General features: G+C 34.1%; 1 protein-coding gene and 1 pseudogene across 1 annotated transcript; one reads left to right on the top strand and one right to left on the bottom strand.

The window, feature by feature from the left end:
* The first annotated feature begins 627 nt into the window (after positions 1-627).
* Positions 628-5,049, top strand: LOC141651167 (uncharacterized). Its single transcript, XM_074458890.1, has 7 exons — positions 628-1,194; positions 1,324-1,430; positions 1,607-1,667; positions 2,122-2,173; positions 2,501-2,582; positions 3,955-4,141; positions 4,936-5,049. Exons 1-7 carry the CDS (start codon positions 628-630, stop codon positions 5,047-5,049), a joined length of 1,170 nt encoding a protein of 389 aa, XP_074314991.1.
* A 1,699-nt stretch (positions 5,050-6,748) lies between these two features.
* On the bottom strand, positions 6,749-15,802 carry LOC141651168 (amino acid transporter AVT6E-like; annotated as a pseudogene).
* Between the last annotated feature and the right edge of the window lie 5,525 nt (positions 15,803-21,327).

Here is a 21,327-nt window from a genome sequence, read left to right on the forward strand (position 1 = left end):
TTAGGCGGCCCTTTCCCGTCCTAAATTTAGGATACCCGTCCCCCTTGTTTTAACGTATTCCCTTTCCCCTTTTTAGTTTAGTTTAGTTTTTTTATCTTTAGGTGCAGGGTAAGAACTTGTACGTGCATTAAAAAGGTCTTTGGTTACATCAGTTATTTCTAGTTTCAATCTGTCCGCTTTAGGGTGTCTTTTCTTTGGAGGACGTTGAGTCTCGGTAAGTCTAACATATAATGGTGTTCTAGGTGCATGGAAATTAGGTATTTAAGTATGTGTCGAAGCCTATCCTCTTAGAAGTATTTTTCTTAAACTTTGTTAGTATGTGTGAACTTATTATTTTTATGTGTATGATTAGACCATGTATGTGCATTAAAAAGTTCTCCAGATGCATCAATTAGTTAGTTGTTAGATTTACCATCATTCGCTGCATATTATTGTTCTACTTTTGTTTTATATTCCATTTTGCTGTTGATTGATTTATTCTCTTTGGCTAACAATTTTAGATTTTAATGACTGTATTCCTTATTTTAGATTTTACTGTTTTCATGCCTTTCCTACCAACTTGATTTCAGTTTCTAGCAAATGTGGAGGGAAGTGGTTCGGATGGAAGGGAAGGGAAGGGTATAGGAAATGGAGGAAATGGAGTGCTCTTTGAGAAATAATGATATTACTGAAGGTTGCCGTGAATCAGTAGCCCACGGCGAGGCTTCACAATATTGTAAACGAGATGAAGACATAGATCATGTGGCCTCACAGTGTGGGAACCAAGAACTTCCCATGCAGGGGATTGTGAGCTTGCAACTTGCGCGTTCAGACCCGCGATCATTAAGCAACCATTCAATGTTAACTACTATAGAGAAGTCGTATGCGAGCAGGACTCGTGCAAATGACCTCAAAAGCGTGGAGATTAGTTTGATGATGAAAAAGATGCAGATGAAGGAAGTACAACTTGATTTGGATTCTGATTCAAACTTTTTAGAGAGGTGTAAATTATCTTTGGGCATTTCAAGGACATCCTTCAAGGTGGAAAAGTTCAAGACTCAAGTAGAAGAGACTAAACACGGGGAACTCCTGAAAGAATTGGTAGACTTCCTTGTAACTGGCTTGATTATCATGTCATTCTGCCTTTGCTGTGGAGTTTATACTTTCTCGTTGGACAATCTTCGTGAACTTACTAAATCATGCTATCCTCCTGAGGTATGGACAATTGTCTTATTAGCACAAGCAAATTATACTTGATTGGTACCCCGCCCACCCTACCTTAACGTTTTTTGTGCCTGTAAATTGATTTGTTTATGCATGACGCTGCGCATTTTTTTCCTGAAGGGGTCCAAATCCTGGTGGAAGCCAATGGCGTCGTTAAATTTAGGGTGGCAAACATTAAGTTGCCAAGTCCAAGTGTACAGCCGGATTATATTTGGCGGGTTAATTGTGTGATATATCTCTTTGGAACAATTGTGTGATGATACCTCTCATTTCGTCTTTGTTTAATGTATTTTAAAGGCTATTAGCTCAATGGTAGAGCAAAGTGCAACCTTCGCACAAAGATATGGGTTCGAATCCCATATAGCCTATTAAATAATAAATCACATGATTGCAATTTGTGCAGATGCAAGCGATATAGTACAGCTAAGATTAAGCAGACCATAATCATACTTGGGCAAAGACGGGTATACCATAATTAGACTTAGACTTGTGTGTGTCGTAACAAAGTCAAGTAGGCAATGTAATAGCTTTGTAGTGATTAGAAATTTAAAGACTAGCTTATGTATATAAACTATGACCATACATTCCGATCTTTGGCGATCTCAATGTAAAAGTGTGGTATTTCCTAGCCAATGAGGGAGTTGAACCCACATCTTGTGCATTGCACAATGCTCTGCCATTTAAGCTAATTGGCTTTCAAAATTAGTAAAATATAAGTATTCATAATATAGAAACGGTAATGACGATATCAAAGATAGTACAAACTAATATGTTGACGTTTCATTAAATCATTTTTAATGAACGGAGTAGCATATTAACCAGTCCTGAGGATTTACTTCTTGAACTTGGAACCTGAAGAGAACCCCAACCTTTGAGATAGAGATAGCAGACCATATAACATATATAACATACTGACAGAGCAATGGGATAACAAATGATGATGATCTCCAGAATCCTCCTGACGTAACAAGTATTCTGTTTCCACCTGATCACCATAGTTACTAATGGCGGTCCCTAGTGAGCATTTTCTTTTGAATAGCAAGCCAAGAGAGGAAACAGTGTTTTGGTTAACTCTGTACTAGCATCAGCATGAAACTCCATTGATTTTGCATTACACCACCTGCTAACTTATCTTTGGCTCTACAAATCTGCTTCCAACGCCACCAATCAGCAGGTCAATACTCCCACCAGTTACACTCTTTCAAGTATATATACTATTAACCCACAGTGTCTCGTTATTTTTACTATCCCACATATATCTGCGATCAATTAACAATGAATGTCATCAACTAACCAGGAAAACTATCGGAAAGTGCATGCCAGTCATATGAGATGAACAGGCAAGAAGAGAAATGGCGGCTATACATCACTGGAATGCAGTAAATAACAACATATATAAGTTGTTCATAAGAATTTTAACTCTTCTGGGTAAGTCGGGATGTCATCGGGCTGTGAGAAGCACATGTACGCATCCGCTCACATGATTTGAGGTCTGCAGGCTTAGTTTTTTCACTAAACCAGTATTCTGCAGTAGATTGAAGCCTACGTGCATAGAAATATTCACTAGATACACCGAAATAACCACTACATGCACAAAAAGAAAAATTAAACTTTAGCAAAGAAAAGTGAGGTTGTGCATTTCTTCAAGACACACATGCAACATAATGAAAAATTAAATATAACTTGCTAAAACTCTAAATCAAAATCACATGAAGTTACGATACGAACCTTCACAAACCACGCACATACACACTTTAATATTCTAGATTTACAAGTTAGGCCTCCACGTACACAAATCAACTTGTATCTGAAATACTAAATTGTGTATCTACCATCAAATTTTATGTATACGCAACCCACACCCAACCCAAAATCAAACCCAAACCCACCACTACCACTCAACCACATACCACACACTGCCCCCAACAACCACACCAGACCGATATATTTCTTTAATCACATACTTCTTTTCTTCACCATATACTCCTTTTAGCTCTAGTTTTTCCAGATTAAATCATGGTTTAGTTGATTTAGTTTCGATATGGACTGTTCAAGAGTAGATGTCCTGGAAATTGGAGAGAAGGCGGGCAGCTACAGCTTTCCGGAATGGGTTCAGGTTGACAAGTTTTATTGAGGATTTTCCGGATTATTACTTCCCATATTGGAATAGGCATGTTATTCATTGCTCCCAGTACAGTCCAACATTCAAAGGAACCAATTTTTGGAAACTAGTATGCAAAATTTAGATCAAAATAAAAGCGAATTAGCAATTACTAACAAGTTAATGTCTTCCGGTACATTCTATGCACACATAGTAGGTCGGAGGTTCAACTTTCTAAAATCTACATTCTTTGCTACGAAATAAATCCGTAAAATTCAGTAAAAACCCGCAAAGAGAATAGGAAAATAACTAATATGTCTGATCTATCTTCCACAGCTACAACCTTCCGTCATTGGCCTGCTTATCGCAACACCACCCCAACCAAAGACATTATCACATGAAGAAAAAATGAGGACTAATAATTACAAACAATATTAAATAAGGTCTAATATCCAGATTGTATTGTTTATGAACCCTAATTTACTGCATATCACTCAAAATAATTAAACATTGCATCAGCTTAGGTAATATCGAAACAATCAAAGAAATTTGGCACAAAATCATTGTGATACTGCAATAGTGTTGGAAATAATGTCTTATAACGCACAAAGTTGAATAAACCTAAAATTTACCTGTGTCAACGGTGGTAGGAGGAATATTTCAGTGGTTGATGACAACAAAATAGGAGAAACGCGGTGGTCTGCAACAGAGAAACTGGAGAAACGCAGTGGTCGGCAACGGTTAAACTGTAGAGGTGCGGTGGTCGGCAACGGAGAAACTGGAGATGCTCAGTGGTCGAATGAGGAGAGAGAAGTGTATTTTGTGATAATGGAGAGCGTCTAAAGTTTTCTATGACCCTGATTGTACAAACTTGACTAATCCCAGTCATTGGATCGTGTATGATCCAGTGGTCCTTAATGTTTTATTGGTTCTCATAGTTCTCATTATATTATAGGTTCTCACCGGATCCGACCCTATATATATATATATATATATATATATATATATATATATATATATATATATATATATATATATATATATATATATATATATATAAATTCGGGATCCTATGAGAACCATCAAGATAATGAGAACTATGAGAACCTATTAAGTGGCTGGGATTAAACATATCGAATAGGCCAACCCGTCTCACCCTCCATTTTCCTATCATTATTTTCACGCATTTTGCTTGTTCATCTTTTCGTTCGACTTTCTCTCTCCTCCATCATCACATCCTCTCTTTAGCGATAACTTCTGTTCAAGCTTCCTTCTTCATTCTCGTTGATTTCCAGTGCCATTACTGTAACTCGACCAAAATACTTCATAAATCCGACTTTAATTTTGCTTCCTTCTTTGTTCTCGCTGATTTCATCATCGATTTTTCTGATTTTGAGCATATAACAATTTAGGTAATTCCCCCAATTTCTTTCTTATTCATCCGTTTTAATGATTATTATGATTCAAATTAGTTGATTAGGGTTATATTCCTGTTTTGTACTTCTTTCTGTCATTTCCATTGATTTCAGTTTCCGTTCTTAGTTCATACACTTCATAACATCTGTTTATCTTTGTCCCTCTAACAAGAGAACTCAAATTGCGGGCTAATGTGATGTGCATAAAACTTGCAGGGTGTGTTGGACGGCAAATATGATGACCTTTTAGAGCAATCTTTCTATATGGTTGGAGGAATCGAAGAGGTTATTGCCAAGGCTGAGAAGTTTGTCAGAGAATCCGCAGCTTAAACCAACCGAGATGTGTTGCTTTTTTTTTTTATCTCCTTCCTCTTTGGCCCGTAGTCGTGATAATCTCGAAAAATAATTTCAAGTTGACAATGTCATTGCCAGCTTCAGGATTTAAAATTTTTTGGAAGCTGAACATGTGATAGAGAAATTTACATTTTTGGCTTATTTATCTTTGTTGCACAAGTGTGATGCTCCATTTGACGCGGAGCAGAGGGCTAGCCTGCTAGCAGAACCCCCTCCCCTTCTCTGTCTGTCTTTGAATAATGGGAACAAGAGATGAGATATGGACCCATGTATATTTTTTGTTCTAATGTGATTTCTCTCTGAAATGGGTTATATACATACATTTTAAGTGCTGTTGCTCTATTGTTTTTCAATTGTTGCTTTTGGGTGTTCCACATTCGAAACTTTACTAGTTTGTTATCCGTTTTAATGCTTAACAACGTATTTTTTCCCTTGTGGTTTCACATTTTCCCCTAATTTTGTCTTTGGCTAATTTGACGTTCATTCTCTTGTGATTAGCTAATTACCGGTAGTCTGTATTGAAAGTAAAATTTAAAAAGCAATACAATAAGTAAACTTTTAGCATCAGTTCAGTTGTGATTTGAGTTTCTTCCAAGGATTTTTGGATGTGCTCTTTTATACAATAGTTTTTTTAAGACATTTTATTTTCATGAAATATGATTCTATGTGCATGAAATAAGGTTCTATGTTCATGAAATAAGGTTTTATGTGCATGAAATAAGTGTTGGCATATATAAATTATATTTGCATGAAATAAGGTTCTATGTGCATAAAATAAGGCTCTATGTGCATGAAAAAGTTGTTCAATTGCATCAGTTGGTTATATTATGATACTAATTACTTTTGGTTAAGGACGTTAATTTTATATGGGCATGAAATAAGATTATATGTGCATGAAATAAGGTTCTATGTGCATCAAATAAAAATATATGCGCATGAAATAAGTGTCTATGTGCATGAAATAAAATTATATGTGCATGAAATAAGGTTCTATGTGCATGAAATAAGGTTCTATGTGCATGAAATAAGGTTCTATGTGCATGAAATAAATGAAATGACTCTGAAGGTGATTTAATGTACTTATGTCAGTTATTTAGGAGGGCATAATCATAGGATACGCCCGTTATTACATACTCGTATTTGTTTAGCGTATTTTAAAGGCTATTAGCTCAATGGTAGAGCAATGTGCAAATTTTGCACAAAAGTATGGGTTCGAGTCCCATATAGCCTATTAGATGCATGAAAAAGCAACCTATGTGCATTAAACAACCCTGTACATGCATGAAAAAGTGTCCAATTTCCTCATCTTTTTTTGTCTTTAGATCCTTGATAAGAAGTGGAAATAGGATTATCAATTACACTATTTCATTCTTAGAATAAAAGAAAGATTTGGTATTTCATAGCCAATATGGGAGTCGAACCCACATCTTGTGCATTGCACAATGCTCTCTCATTTGAGCTAATTGGCTTTCAAAATAAGTAAAACGTAGAAGAAAGAAGAGCTCGTGTATTTTACTCGAAAAGCAACGACATCAAGAAAGTGACAGCGAGCAAAATATTTTTGGATTCTTTTTTTACATATGAAGCAGACAGGAGAGCCAAGTTAGAATTGCAAAAAACGATGGAATAAGAATGAGAATTTGAAGCTGTTATTTAACCTCGACATGGGAAATAATTACTTAGATGGTAGCATTCCTGATTGGATAGGCAAGTTACAGTCTTTGCAGTATCTTGATTTATCTGCCAACAACAGCATGGTTAGGCCCAACAGCCTTTGCCTGTTCTCTGAAAGTGGTCCTGCAGCCGGAAAAACCAAGGTATATACTGTCTCCCTCAGTGAGAAATGAATAACTGGGAAAACAAGAATCAAGGGAAGAATGTATCCAACCCTAACCACATAATTCAAGGCCGAGCTATAAGGAATACCAAGATCAATGTCGAAATTGGTCGAACATCGATTCGTAGTCTTTCCAAAAAGCAAGTAGCCGGAAAATGCAGTAAGGCCATAAACCACCACACAAATAACAGTTGTGATTCTCCCTATGAGATTCATTTTTTTAGGAGAACGTCCGTAAAGCTCATTATATATCGGTTGTACATTAAAATGGCATACATATGCATTCGTCATAATTGGAATCACCACAAGCAAATCCAAAATCACCTTCTTAGAACTAAAATCTGGTGTCATCCTAGGAGTCTCAATCTTTCCTTCAAAAAGTTTAATAAATGCAATGGTACAAGTAACAACAACAAACACCACAGCAAGAACTACCAAGCAAACAAGTCAAGCTCAAAGAATCAATCTTTTCCAACGCACACAAAGGCGCTAGAAACACGAGTAAAACCACTAATATTACGAGCTTTCTTTGATCCCAAACCCCGTTACCCATCATTTGATCAAACACCCCAACATGATGAGCTGAACCAGACATCACATCACTAATAATAATCAAATAAACAACCAAAACTCCTGCATTGTTGATGATAATGAAAATTTCCGACAAAATCCTCGCAGGCCGACCTAATGCAAATTGAACTATCTCCCCATATGACATTGCCTTACAATGCACTGCAAATCTTATTAGCAATTCAACAGTAATTTCTGACAAAATTCCCAACAGAACTATCTCCCCATATGGCAGCTTACTGAGCTTGAACTTGAGTCACGACGACTTACCTGGACAGATACCCAACAGAGCTCAGTAACTTGAATCAACTTCCAGTCCTATTGGATCTCAGTAGCAACTCTCTTTTCTGGCCCAATACCTGATCTTGACAAGCTGGGATCCTTACTAGACCTGAATCTCTCCCACAACCATCTCTCAAGGTCGGTCTCAGAACTGATCAATAACTGGAAAAAGGGGAAAAAAAACATGTGATCATCAAGATTTACATTTCCTACTCGACATTAAGCAAGATAATCGTCATCATACTTAAATATGATATTGCAAATTCCATTACAATCCAACGCAAGTGATGAGGCATATTAATGAATTCAACACAATGAAGCAATTGAGATAACAAATAATCAGATTCAACACAACTACATCCAATTGAGAAACAACAAGATAATTTGATCTAGTAAGGAGAAAAAAGAGATGGACCCTAACAAAGCGGAACCTGAAATCAAACACGTCCGACAACAGAGTTAGCACCAGCAGCAGCAACAACAGAGGAAGCAGCGCCACCTAGAAACGACAAAAGTCCAGCATTAGCAGGCTCCTGCTCATCCAAGAACAAATCCTCAGGATCACGAAACGCGCCATGAACACAGACAACAGCCCCACCAATAAGCACAACAGAAATAAGCAACGACCCCACAGAGGTCAAGAACACAACAACAATAGATGAAACAAGAAGAATCCCAAGTGTCACAACCAAGTCATCAAAAATAATCCATCGCAACCAAATTTCTCAATCTACAACACCAATTTCAATTCAAAACCCCAATTTTATGTGTACAAACTCGAATCAACAATTCGTTAACCTTAATTTGTTGACGAATTAACAAATTCAAAACGCAAAAATTCGAAATTAGGGGGAATTAAGAGAAATTAAACAAACCTCGGTGAATTTTGATGTACGGTGAAGTATAGTTCGATTTGCGTCTCAATTAAAGAAGAAAGCATCAGATTTTCGAAGTTTGTTCTTCAATTCTAGGAAGCAGTTTGATGACGGGGATATAGAGAGTAGTTGGAGAGAGAACATAATTTGGGTAGATGACACAGGGTTGGACGAAAATTTGTTAAATGACATTGGTAGGATCTCAGGCATTCATTTATGTAAGATCTAAGGGTTGTGAGTGGTTCTCACGGTTCTCATTATATGGGTGGTTCTCACAGGATCTCGACCTATATATATATATATATATATATATATATATATATATATATATATATATATATATATATATATATATATATAAATGAGGCTTTTTTCAGGCAATTCTAGAGACTCCTAGTTTTTGAAACACTCTAATTAAAATAATAATATTAGTCGTAGAAAAAAAACAGAATTTGTAAATATTAATCTTAATCTAAAAAGATAAGTACCATATTAATAAATACCAAAAATAAATCTTAATCTTAAAAGATAAAATAAAATTTGTATAAATAAATTAAGGAAAATTTGTAAATATTAATCTTAATCTAAAAAGATAAGTACCATATTAATAAATACCAAAAATAAATCTTAATCTTAAAAGATAAAATAAAATTTTGTATAAATAAATTAAGGAATATAAGATAGACTTTATAATAAATTTTAGTAAAATACAAATACCAGTCAATGTAAATATGAAATCTTCATATGTTCTTATAATCAAATATATTCACAAATTTATATTGGTCGATTTTTTTTTTTTGATAATATGCTCTTTACGTTTTTTTTTTATCCTCAATGTTTGATTTGTAACTATAAATATCTTATATTGCTCTTTACGTGCTATTTTTTTGTTTAATTTGCTTATATTGCTTACTCTATAACTATAATTGATTTGTAAGTTTTTTTTTTTGATTGGCTGTTTTAAGGTGGATGGCGAAGTATGCATGATGGATTGGCGGTACCTATTACAGTGACTTTGAAAGCGGAAATAGTAGATCAGTGAATATTTATCGGAAAAAGGTAATATCTTATATAATAATCGAGTAGTTTTCAGTTGTATTTTTTTTTTAATCTACAGAAATATTGTTTCAGATACTAATCAGTTCATTACTTTCGTCAATGATTTCTGCTCATTTGATTACCGTGTTAAGCATAACTAAACTAACAATAATAATAATAAACTTGGTGTCATGCAATGTTACGTCCACCAAATCATTGGACCCGGTGAAAACAAATTTATCAGACGTAGTATATGGGCTTCTAAAACCACTTGATTATGATGCTTTTGTAGTATTTTGATTTTTTGAGTCCATTCTCTTGGTTGAAATAGCGCATGTCTTTCAGCCAACTATTCCATCTCTTAGTTATTTGAGAATCAAATTAGAAGAGGAAGCAAGACTATGGAAGCGGCGATGTGTGCCAGATAGGGCTGAGCAAAACCGTATACCCGATACGGATTTGAAAACCGTATCGGGTATACGGTTTTTAAATTCACAATTTTGTCGATACGGATCCGACCCGGTTTAACCGTATACCCGGTTTTCGTATACCCGGTTTTTCCGTATATCCGGTTTTCGTATATCCGGATACGGATTTCAGCTGTTAGTTGTTCAATTTGTTACATACGCGATAAAATCGGTACACCCTAACTTAAATTTAATAATAGGTTACATACTAAAATAATCAAAATTTCAATATTCATTATACAAATGCATTAGGGAAAAAAAAGTGGACAAGTTAAATTGATTTTGGTTAAATTATTTAGTTTTTGTAATATATTTTTGGTTTTTTTTTCTTTTCAAAAACCGTATCAGAAACCGTATACCCGGTTTTGTTTTTGCCCGACCCGGATACGATACGGTTTTTTGAAAACCGTATCGTATATACGGAAATTCGTTTAACTGAAACCGTATACCGTATCGTATCCGTATATTAAAACCGTTTCGTATATTTTTGCTCACCCCTAGTGTCAGATGTATAAGTTCTTCACTAATTGCATTTTTTTTACACGGTGAAGTTTGACATATAGGAATCCTGATCATATTATAATTCACATATTCTCATTTATAACGGGTATATCTGTCACAAACTTACGACGGGTCAAGTACTACTCATGTGTTTAGTTAAGACAAAACATCGTCACAATTGAGACTTGTAGATTATAATTAAGGCACATACTGACAAACACGATCATACATATCTAAGATGACAATAAAGATTTCATAATATGGCAATGAAGACCGTATAATACGGAGCAGTATATAACACAATCGTACAAAAGACTAATTAAAATTAGAGTGACTAACTTAAATTAATTCACAACGTCGACTACCCTTATTTTCAAAGTCATTAGTTACTTTACGATAGCAAATTTACCGTTCTCACATTCAAGAACTTACAGATTCTACCACTTCAGTTAAAAATAAAACATTATTTAGAAACCGTGCAACCCACGGGCACAAAATCTAGTTATGATGATAAACACAACATGCAGTAACCTTTCCTTGCTGCTCACTTCGTATTGATTATACTTGGATATGCTATTGCTTAGTACGTGAATCTTATTCTCATAAGTATGCATGACACAAATGCGTAATGACATTAATTTAAGTTATTTATTTATTTATTTATTTTAATAATTAGGGAACACTACATCAAACTTGCTAATGTCTTTTCTTGAGGAGGATTGCAATTAAAACAACTCTAATTATTTACTTTTTTATTTTAGATATATTTTTAATGAGTAATTTGATCATTTAAATTTGTTCTACTTGTCATTTAATCTCCTTTTCCCTTGGTCTTTGTGCCAAAATCTGAACCATCAAAAAAAAAAAAAAAACCTCTAAAATTCTATGTGTTCGAGTCATCTAAGACTACTATAAAACTAACATTGAAAAGATAATACAAACATGTTATTAGTATAAAACATGCTGTTGGATTTTGCTTAGACAAACGTGATAGTAGGTCTTTTAATCGACGTGGATTCATGGGGTTTTGTATGTCCGCAAGACTAACAAATTCTATCATGAAGTGAATTTACATCAATCGTCTTCCTTACCTTCACGCTGACACACACACACACACACACATATATATATATATATATATATATATATATATATATATATATATATATAGAGGCCGGATCCGGTGAGGCACCTCATTATGGCGAGGCGGCCGGCCTCACCAAATTCCTTCATTAATTCTTCATTATATGGACTAACTTCCTATTATTCATTCAATTTGAAAATTTAGGGGTCACTCCAAATCTTTTCATTTAGCCCAAAATACTTTCTCTCACTAAAATATTAAAACATACAATAGCCCAATTACACACTATCTCTCTAAAATATACAAATAAAATTGTTTCCTGAAAATTCTTCATGGGTGATTTTCAATGTTTATCAATTTTGAAACTTAGGGTCATTCCTAACTTTTCTTTTGGCCCAAATATTTTCTCACACACAAAAGCCCAAATACTTTACTCTATGTCTCTAAAATATAACAAACAAAATTCTTAAGCTACAGCTTGTGAGACTACTTGATTTATCTAAGCTTGGACCTGATTTTGTGAACCCTATGCATGTTTTTGTGAATGTTGGACCTTATTTTGTGAATCTAAGACTTGAATAGGTGACTTTAGACATACATTGGCAATGGTAATTATTATATAATAATCGTATATTTATATTTGTTCATCTATGTGGGTCTCGAACCCACACCTTGCGCAATAGCACAATGCTCTACCTTTTGAGCTAATAGATGATATTGTACCAAAATTAAATTATGCATCAACAAGTAACAAAGACATGAAAACATTAGTAACTTCATGTACATGTGAAACATGACACATTGGCCAAATAGGTGATTTCGACCATTTTATGATTTACAAAATAAGAAAAAGAGCAAAATAGGTGATTTCGACCATTTTATGACCAAATTTCACAATATTACCTTCTAGTTTCACAAAACAAGCTCTAAGATTCACAAAATAAGGTATATAATTCACAAAATAATAAAAAGAGGAAAATAGGCGATTTTGACCATTTATGACCAAGTTTCACAATATAAGGCCTAGGATTCACGAAACAAGGTCTATGATTCACAAAATAATTAAAAGAGCAAAATAGGTGATTTCGACCATTTGGTGACCAAACTTCACAATATTACCTTCTATTTTCACAAAACAAGCTCTAAGATTCACAAAATAAGGTATAAGATTCACAAAATAATAAAAGGAGCAAAATAGGTGATTTTGACCAAGTTTCACAATATAAGGCCTAGGATTCACGAAATAAGGTCTATGATTCACAAAATAAGAAAAAGAGCAAAATAGGTGATTTCGACCATTTTATGACCAAATTTCACAATATTACCTTCTAGTTTCACAAAACAAGCTCTAAGATTCACAAAATAAGGTATATAATTCACAAAATAATAAAAAGAGAAAAATAGGCGATTTTGACCATTTATGACCAAGTTTCACAATATAAGGCCTAGGATTCACGAAACAAGGTCTATTATTCACAAAATAATAAAAAGAGCAAAATAGGTGATTTCGACCATTTTGTGAGCAAATTTCACAATATTACCTTCTATTTTCACAAAACAAGCTCTAAGATTCACAAAATAAGGTATAGGATTCACAAATTAATAAAAGGAGCAAAATAGGTAATTTTGACCATTTATGACCAAGTTTCACAATATAAGGCCTAGGATTCACGAAACAAGGTTTATGATTCACAAAATAAGAAAAAGAGCAAAATAGGTGATTTCGACCATTTTATGACCAAATTTCACAATATTACCTTCTAGTTTCACAAAACAAGCTCTAAGATTCACAAAATAAGGTATATGATTCACAAAATAATAAAAAGAGGAAAATAGGCGATTTTGACCATTTATGACCAAGTTTCACAATATAAGGCCTAGGATTCACAAAACAAGGTCTATGATTCACAAAATAATAAAAAGAGCAAAATAGGTGATTTCGACCATTTTGAGACCAAATTTCACAATATTACCTTCTATTTTCACAAAACAAGCTCTAAGATTCATAAAATAAGGTATATGATTCACAAAATAATAAAAAGAGGAAAATAGGCGATTTTGACCATTTATGACCAAGTTTCACAATATAAGGCCTAGGATTCACGAAACAAGGTCTATGATTCACGAAATAATAAAAAGAGCAAAATAGGTGATTTCGACCATTTTGTGACCAAATTTCACAATATTACCTTCTATTTTCACAAAACAAGCTCTAAGATTCACAAAATAAGGTATAGGATTCACAAAATCACCTCTTAGTTTCACAAATCACCTCTTATCAAAGTGTATAACAATACCATTAAATAATCATGAAGCTTTCGTAATTAACTACCAATACGAAGTAAAACTACAACTACAAACACGAAAAACCTCACACGAACATCAAAACTTAACCCCCTTTCACTACTCAACAGAATTAGGGGAACGGGGAGTACATTATTTTAATAACTTAACATTTCTAACGCGGTTTCATATAGTACATTTCCGAGTAACATTACGACCACCCTACCCCAAATCAACTCCTAATTACCACCCTAACCCAAATCAACTGTAACAACTCTTACCGATGATTGTTAAAATTAGAATGACTAAAAATAGGCCTAAGGTGATAGACATTATACCTAAAGTGACTGAAATTTTGAACTCGGGTCATATAACATACCTTTTCGGAAAAATGTTGAAATCTCCTGCTATAATAATAGGGATTTCGGCTTCGTGAATGACTGACAATCCCTTAAGCAGCAGATAGGCCTGAAGCGATTTGACTTCGGCCAAATCCTAGGTCTGCTGAAAGATGCACATTCAATATTCAAACCATTAGCCTCCTTTTTTCGGGTAGAAACTCCAGCACACAGCCAGTCCTAACTTTCTCCTGCAAAACCGAAAGTAGTTTTCAGCTTTCCAAATAATCGAAACCTATCTCGGAAAAAAAAAAAAGAAATTTCTTCTGTTACCAATGTTTCTTTGTGTTTATCCAGGTCATGTTCTTTCAGAAACTGTTCTGCAGCGGCACGAAAATATATCTGCATTTGTACATGGAATAAATGTCGGTCAATACTACAGTAATAACGACATCAGTACCTCAAAGACTCTGCATATGAAGGAAATGTTCAAGATTACGACTGCAACAATTTGCGATCAAAGACGGTATATTGCAGAAACATCACATGAATGATCAAGAGGACAAGAACCAATCAAGCACAGCAGACAAAAACTCAAATCAATTAAAATGATAGTAAGCTGAGCGAAACATATTTTCGGCATCTTCATAAATTTGTACAATCAAATTGTCATAAATTCTACTCCATGCTGTCAAGGAGGCAGATATTTAAACACCTACTCCATCAAAAGCCACACAACATGACACAATCAATTACCTGCACCTCATGATATGCAACCCAAATCTGGATACTACTTATGATATTTATTACTCCCTTTGTCTCAATCATTTGTTCACCTTTTTTATTTTTTGCGAGGGATATTTTAATCAAAGGTAAACAAATGGACGGAGGGAGTATGAGTCTGAGATAATAAGAGATTGCATTTTAAAGTTTAAATGCAAGTAGGAACCCACAAACTACGGTAGGGTATATCTTACCCTACGCTAATTGTCATATCTCAGTCTTGCATAGTCCTGAATCTATCAACGAAAAAAATACATATGGTGCCCCATATTATTTTACAGTAGGCGTTATGTACACCATTTCATACGTATAGATATCATAAATTCATAATTATTGTATAGAATGGTTTAGAAAAATGTACAACGTTAGAATGGGTTCCAATTTTTCGACATCCATATTCCTTCAACTAACCATCACAAAAAGGTTCAGAATCATTCAACACATGTAAAAATTATGGAATACATCTACTAACAGGATAGTAAGGTTACCAAGAGTTAAGCGCACAAATCAAGCATGTAAGCTGCCTAAAGTCCTATGCTTTGAAATAAAAACCAGATGGCTAGTAGCAGTCAGATTCAACAGCAAACGGATAGATCACCATCAGAAACAGGAACAAATATTCTCAAAGGTGATGAAGTGCGCTCACTGTCAACCAGAGACAACACTAACATTACATCTTAAGCACTTCCGGCATCCGTCTTCGCAGCCTCTGGCTTCTCATCGTGTGCCTCCGAAGGTTTTGACACTTCTGCCTCTGTAGTCCACAAATTTCATAGAAACAGCAGTTAACAAACTAATTTATCTCCATCAAAGTATGTTATAGAACTTGACTAAAACTTAAGATCGCAAGCGAGATTAGAAAAATTTGCTTTCTGAACAGTACACAACAGAATGGACTGGCAATTGAATGTAGTCTGGTAAACCTTTTGCAATTTCAGCAAGTAAGCATCCATTTTACAATATGTATCAGTAAGTAAGCATCCATTTTACAACATATATCAGAGATAAACATCACTTTTGCGGCAATTTTCAGAATGAAACACAAAATGAAAGCGAAAACTTTAAAAATGAAGGAATATCAAAAATCGTCATAATAATGATATACACATCTTAAACTAGCTAAAATTATGAAAGGAATTAAGCAAACATTTAACAGAAGAGATTACGCATAGAAAGTGAAGAGACGAAGCATACGAAGAAAAGGAACTGGAGAAAACAAGCTCGAATCGAAAACACACAAAATCAAGTAAATCAGTGAGCAAAATAGAAATACAATCATAAAAATACAATCAACAATTTAAATGCAACAAATCTAAACAATGTTCGATCCGTAATAAAGCAACAAACGCATGCGAAGTTAAAATAAATTAACACACAAAATCAAATCAAAATTAGTAAAAATGACGAGATTTGCGAAATTAAAGCGAAGGAAGAAGAGAATCACTGCGAATCGAGCGAAAACAATGGAAAATTAACAAGAAATCGAAAAATAATGCGGAATGAACGACGATTGATAGAGAGAATCGATCTTCCATGGAAATTTCTTCGCTTCATTCAACAAATTTTCACCTTCTGTCGACATTAATTTTTAACCTAATTTCTTCCGATTTTCCCCCAAATTGAAGAATTAAAGTGTATGAATTTTAATCCTAGAAATTTTGAGCGAAAATCACAAGTAGAGTAAAGAAGAATGAACCGAAACAAATGAAGCTATAATCTTGTGCGTTAATGGTGATGAACGAAAGAAATTGCAGAGGAGAGAGAAAGAGAAGACATAATAACAGGTGAAAATGAACGATATCACATACTCCGTATTTTTTTGGGTGGGGTTATAACTGGTGGTTGATGTGGCACAATCGTGTGCGTCGAGTCTAATTATATTTCAATGGATGAGATGAGTTCAGCCGCCTCACCATAAGAAGGGTGCCTCACATGATTCAATCTCTCTCTCTCTCTCTCTCTCTCTCTCTCTCTATATATATATATATATATATATATATATATATATATATATATATATATATATATATATATATATATATATATATATATATATAGAATTAGGATCAAATGAGTCCACCTCCCTTAGGTGAGTCCATAAGTCCTAATTCTGTCCATTAGATCATAATAATATCAAGGGCTAAGATTAAATCTCAGAATAAAGGGCCTATATAAAAACACAACAAAACCCTAATTTGAGCAATTCACTCCTCTCACACACATTTCTCACTTCTCTCTCTTCCTCCCCTCCTTCTCTCTCCAACTCCACAGCCGCCACCTTTCACCCTCTGATCCACAAGCCCGACACCACCATTATTCCCTTTTTTTTTTTTTTCCAAATGAGTATGCCGCCTCTCTCTGCCTCGCTCTTTTCCCGTGCCTCCATCGGCCACCACCCCGACACCACTACTATGATTCTGCCGCCTCTCCCCCGTTTTTTTTCCAGATCCGTATAAATGAGGTCGTGTTGTGTGTTGCCTCCGTGGGTCGTGTTTTTTTCCAGATCTGGAACCCCATGGGTCGTGGCGTGTGCGTGGTGGTGTGGTCGGCGGCGTGAGAGGGAAGAGAAAGAGGTGGTGGTTTACAAATAAACTCGGTGGTGGTGGTCTAATGGGTGTTTTCAGATTTTTTTTTTCTGTTTAGGTGGTTTACAAAAAAACTCGGCGGTGGTGGTGGTCTGATGGGTATTTACAGATTTTTTTTTTTCGATTAAAATTGTTTCGGTGAGGTTAACGTGGTGGTGGTTGTGGCTCAGGTGAGGTGCGGCCGGTGGTGTTCTTGTTGAAAGTGAAGTGGTGGTTGATGGTGGAGGAGGTGAAAGTGGTGGGGTTTAATATAAACTATAGAGAACATGACTTGTTAACATTAAAGTTTCAAATATATACCATTAAAGTTTCGATTATAAACCATTAAAGTTGCATAAAAATTACATAAAAAATTTATATATAAAAAGACAGGTTAAGCAGTAAAGTTACAAACGTATACTATTAAAGTTCCCTCGTTTAACATTAAAGTTCCATTTATAAACAGTAATTTTCAATTTTTAATTTAATAATGGCCTAAAAAAATTAAAGTCACTCTTCATTATTAAAATTCAACTCGTAAAACATTAAAGTTTACTCAAAAAATACTGAAATTACATAAAAATTAGTCATTACATAAATTCCAATTTTTATATTGGAAAATGTTCTAAAAGAATTAAAGTTTCAGTTTTAGTCATTAAAATTTCTTTCGTAAAAAATTAAAGTTTCAGTTTTACTTTTAAATCCGTGAAATTACATAAATTTTAATCACAATTACATTATATAAATTCATTTTATAATTAAAAATGACCTAAGAAAACTAAAGTTTCACTTTTGAGCATTAAAATTTCAATTATAAAATATTAAAGTTTCAATTATAAATCAGTAAAATTATATAAATTTTAGTCATAATTAAATTATTACATAATTTCAAAATTTTACATTGAAAAATGAACTAAAAAACTAAAGATTCACTTTTAAGCATTAAAATTTCACTCGTAAAATATTAAAATTTCACTCAAGAAATCAAATTTATATTTAAAATTACATTGTATAGCAAAAAAATTAATTTTTTTTTTTTTTTTTACAAAATGACTATAAAATATTAAAGTTATAATCGTAAAGAATTAAAGTTACATTTATAAAATAAAGTTACACTTATAAAACACTAAAGTTTCATTTAAAAAGTTTCAAATCTCAACTATCAATCTTAGAAGATCAATGGCTTAGATTAGGACTTAAGGACTCAAAAATTTAGGTGGACTCATTTGAACTTGGCTCTCTCTATATATATATATATATATATATATATATATATATATAGAGAGAGAGAGAGAGAGAGAGATTGAATCATGTGAGACACCCTTCTTATGGTGAGGCGGCTGAACTCATCTCATCCATTGAAATATAATTAGACTCGACGCACACGATTGTGCCACATCAACCACCAGTTATAACCCCACCCAAAAAAATACGGAGTATGTGATATCGTTCATTTTCACCTGTTATTATGTCTTCTCTTTCTCTCTCCTCTGCAATTTCTTTCGTTCATCACCATTAACGCACAAGATTATAGCTTCATTTGTTTCGGTTCATTCTTCTTTACTCTACTTGTGATTTTCGCTCAAAATTTCTAGGATTAAAATTCATACACTTTAATTCTTCAATTTGGGGGAAAATCGGAAGAAATTAGGTTAAAAATTAATGTCGACAGAAGGTGAAAATTTGTTGAATGAAGCGAAGAAATTTCCATGGAAGATCGATTCTCTCTATCAATCGTCGTTACAGCGCATTATTTTTCGATTTCTTGTTAATTTTCCGCTGTTTTCGCTCAGATTCGCAGGTGATTCTCTTCTTCCTTCGCTTTAATTTCGCAAATCTCGTCATTTTTACTAATTTTGATTTGATTTTGTGTGTTAATTTATTTTAACTTCGCATGCGTTTGTTGCTTTATTACGGATCGAACATTGTTTAGATTTGTTGCATTTAAATTGTTGATTGTATTTTTATGATTGTATTTCTATTTTGCTCACTGATTTACTTGATTTTGTGTGTTTTCGATTCGAGCTTGTTTTCTCCAGTTCCTTTTCTTCGTATGCTTCGTCTCTTCACTTTCTATGCGTAATCTCTTCTGTTAAATGTTTGCTTAATTCCTTTCATAATTTTAGCTAGTTTAAGATGTGTATATCATTATTATGACGATTTTTGATATTCCTTCATTTTTAAAGTTTTCGCTTTCATTTTGTGTTTCATTCTGAAAATTGCCGCAAAAGTGATGTTTATCTCTGATATATGTTGTAAAATGGATGCTTACTTACTGATACATATTGTAAAATGGATGCTTACTTGCTGAAATTGCAAAAGGTTTACCAGACTACATTCAATTACCCATCCATTGTTGTGTCTTGTTCGAAAGCAAATTTTTCTAATCTCGCTTGCGATCTTAAGTTTTAGTCAAGTTCTATAACATACTTTGATGGAGATAAATTAGTTTGTTAAGCTCTTTGTTTCTATGAAATTTGTGGACTACGAGAGGCGAAGTGTCAAAACCTTCGGAGGCACACGATGAGAAGCCGAGGTGCGAAGACCGATGCCGGAAGTGCTTAAGATGTAATGTTAGTGTTGTCTCTGGTTGACAGTGAGCGCACTTCATCACCTTTGAGAATATTTGTTCTGTTTCGATGGTGATCTATCCGTTTCTTTGTTGAATCTGATCGCTACTAGCCATCCGGTTTTTATTTCAAAGCATAGGACTTTAGGCGACTTACATGCTTGATTTGTGCGCTTAACTCTTGGTAACCTTACTATCCTGTTAGTAGATGTATTCCATAATTTTTACATGTGTTGAATGATTCTGAACCTTTTTGTGATGGTTAGTTGAAGGAATATGGATGTCGAAAAATTGGAACCCATTCTAACGTTGTACATTTTTCTAAACCATTCTATACAATAATTATGAATTTATGATATCTATACGTATGAAATGGTGTACATAACGCCTACTGTAAAATAATATGGGGCACCATATGTATTTTTTCGTTGATAGATTCAGGACTATGCAAGACCGAGATATGACAATTAGCGTAGGGTAAGATATACCCTACCGTAGTTTGTGGGTTCCTACTTGCATTTAAACTTTAAAATGCAATCTCTTATTATCTCAGACTCATACTCCCTCCGTCCATTTGTTTACCTTTGATTAAAATATCCCTCGCAAAAAATAAAAAAGGTGAACAAATGATTGAGACAAAGGGAGTAATAAATATCATAAGTAGTATCCAGATTTGGGTTGCATATCATGAGGTGCAGGTAATTGATTGTGTCATGTTGTGTGGCTTTTGATGGAGTAGGTGTTTAAATATCTGCCTCCTTGACAGCATGGAGTAGAATTTATGACAATTTGATTGTACAAATTTATGAAGATGCCGAAAATATGTTTCGCTCAGCTTACTATCATTTTAATTGATTTGAGTTTTTGTCTCTTTGTGCTTGATTGGTTCTTGTCCTCTTGATCATTCATGTGATGTTTCTGCAATATACCGTCTTTGATCGCAAATTGTTGCGATCGTAATCTTGAACATTTCCTTCATATGCAGAGTCTTTGAGGTCGATGTCGTTATTTTTCGTAGTATTGACCGACATTTATTCCATGTACAAATGCAGATATATTTTCG

Source organism: Silene latifolia, chromosome 4 (genome assembly GCF_048544455.1).
Source record: "Silene latifolia isolate original U9 population chromosome 4, ASM4854445v1, whole genome shotgun sequence".
NCBI lineage: Eukaryota > Viridiplantae > Streptophyta > Magnoliopsida > Caryophyllales > Caryophyllaceae > Silene > Silene latifolia.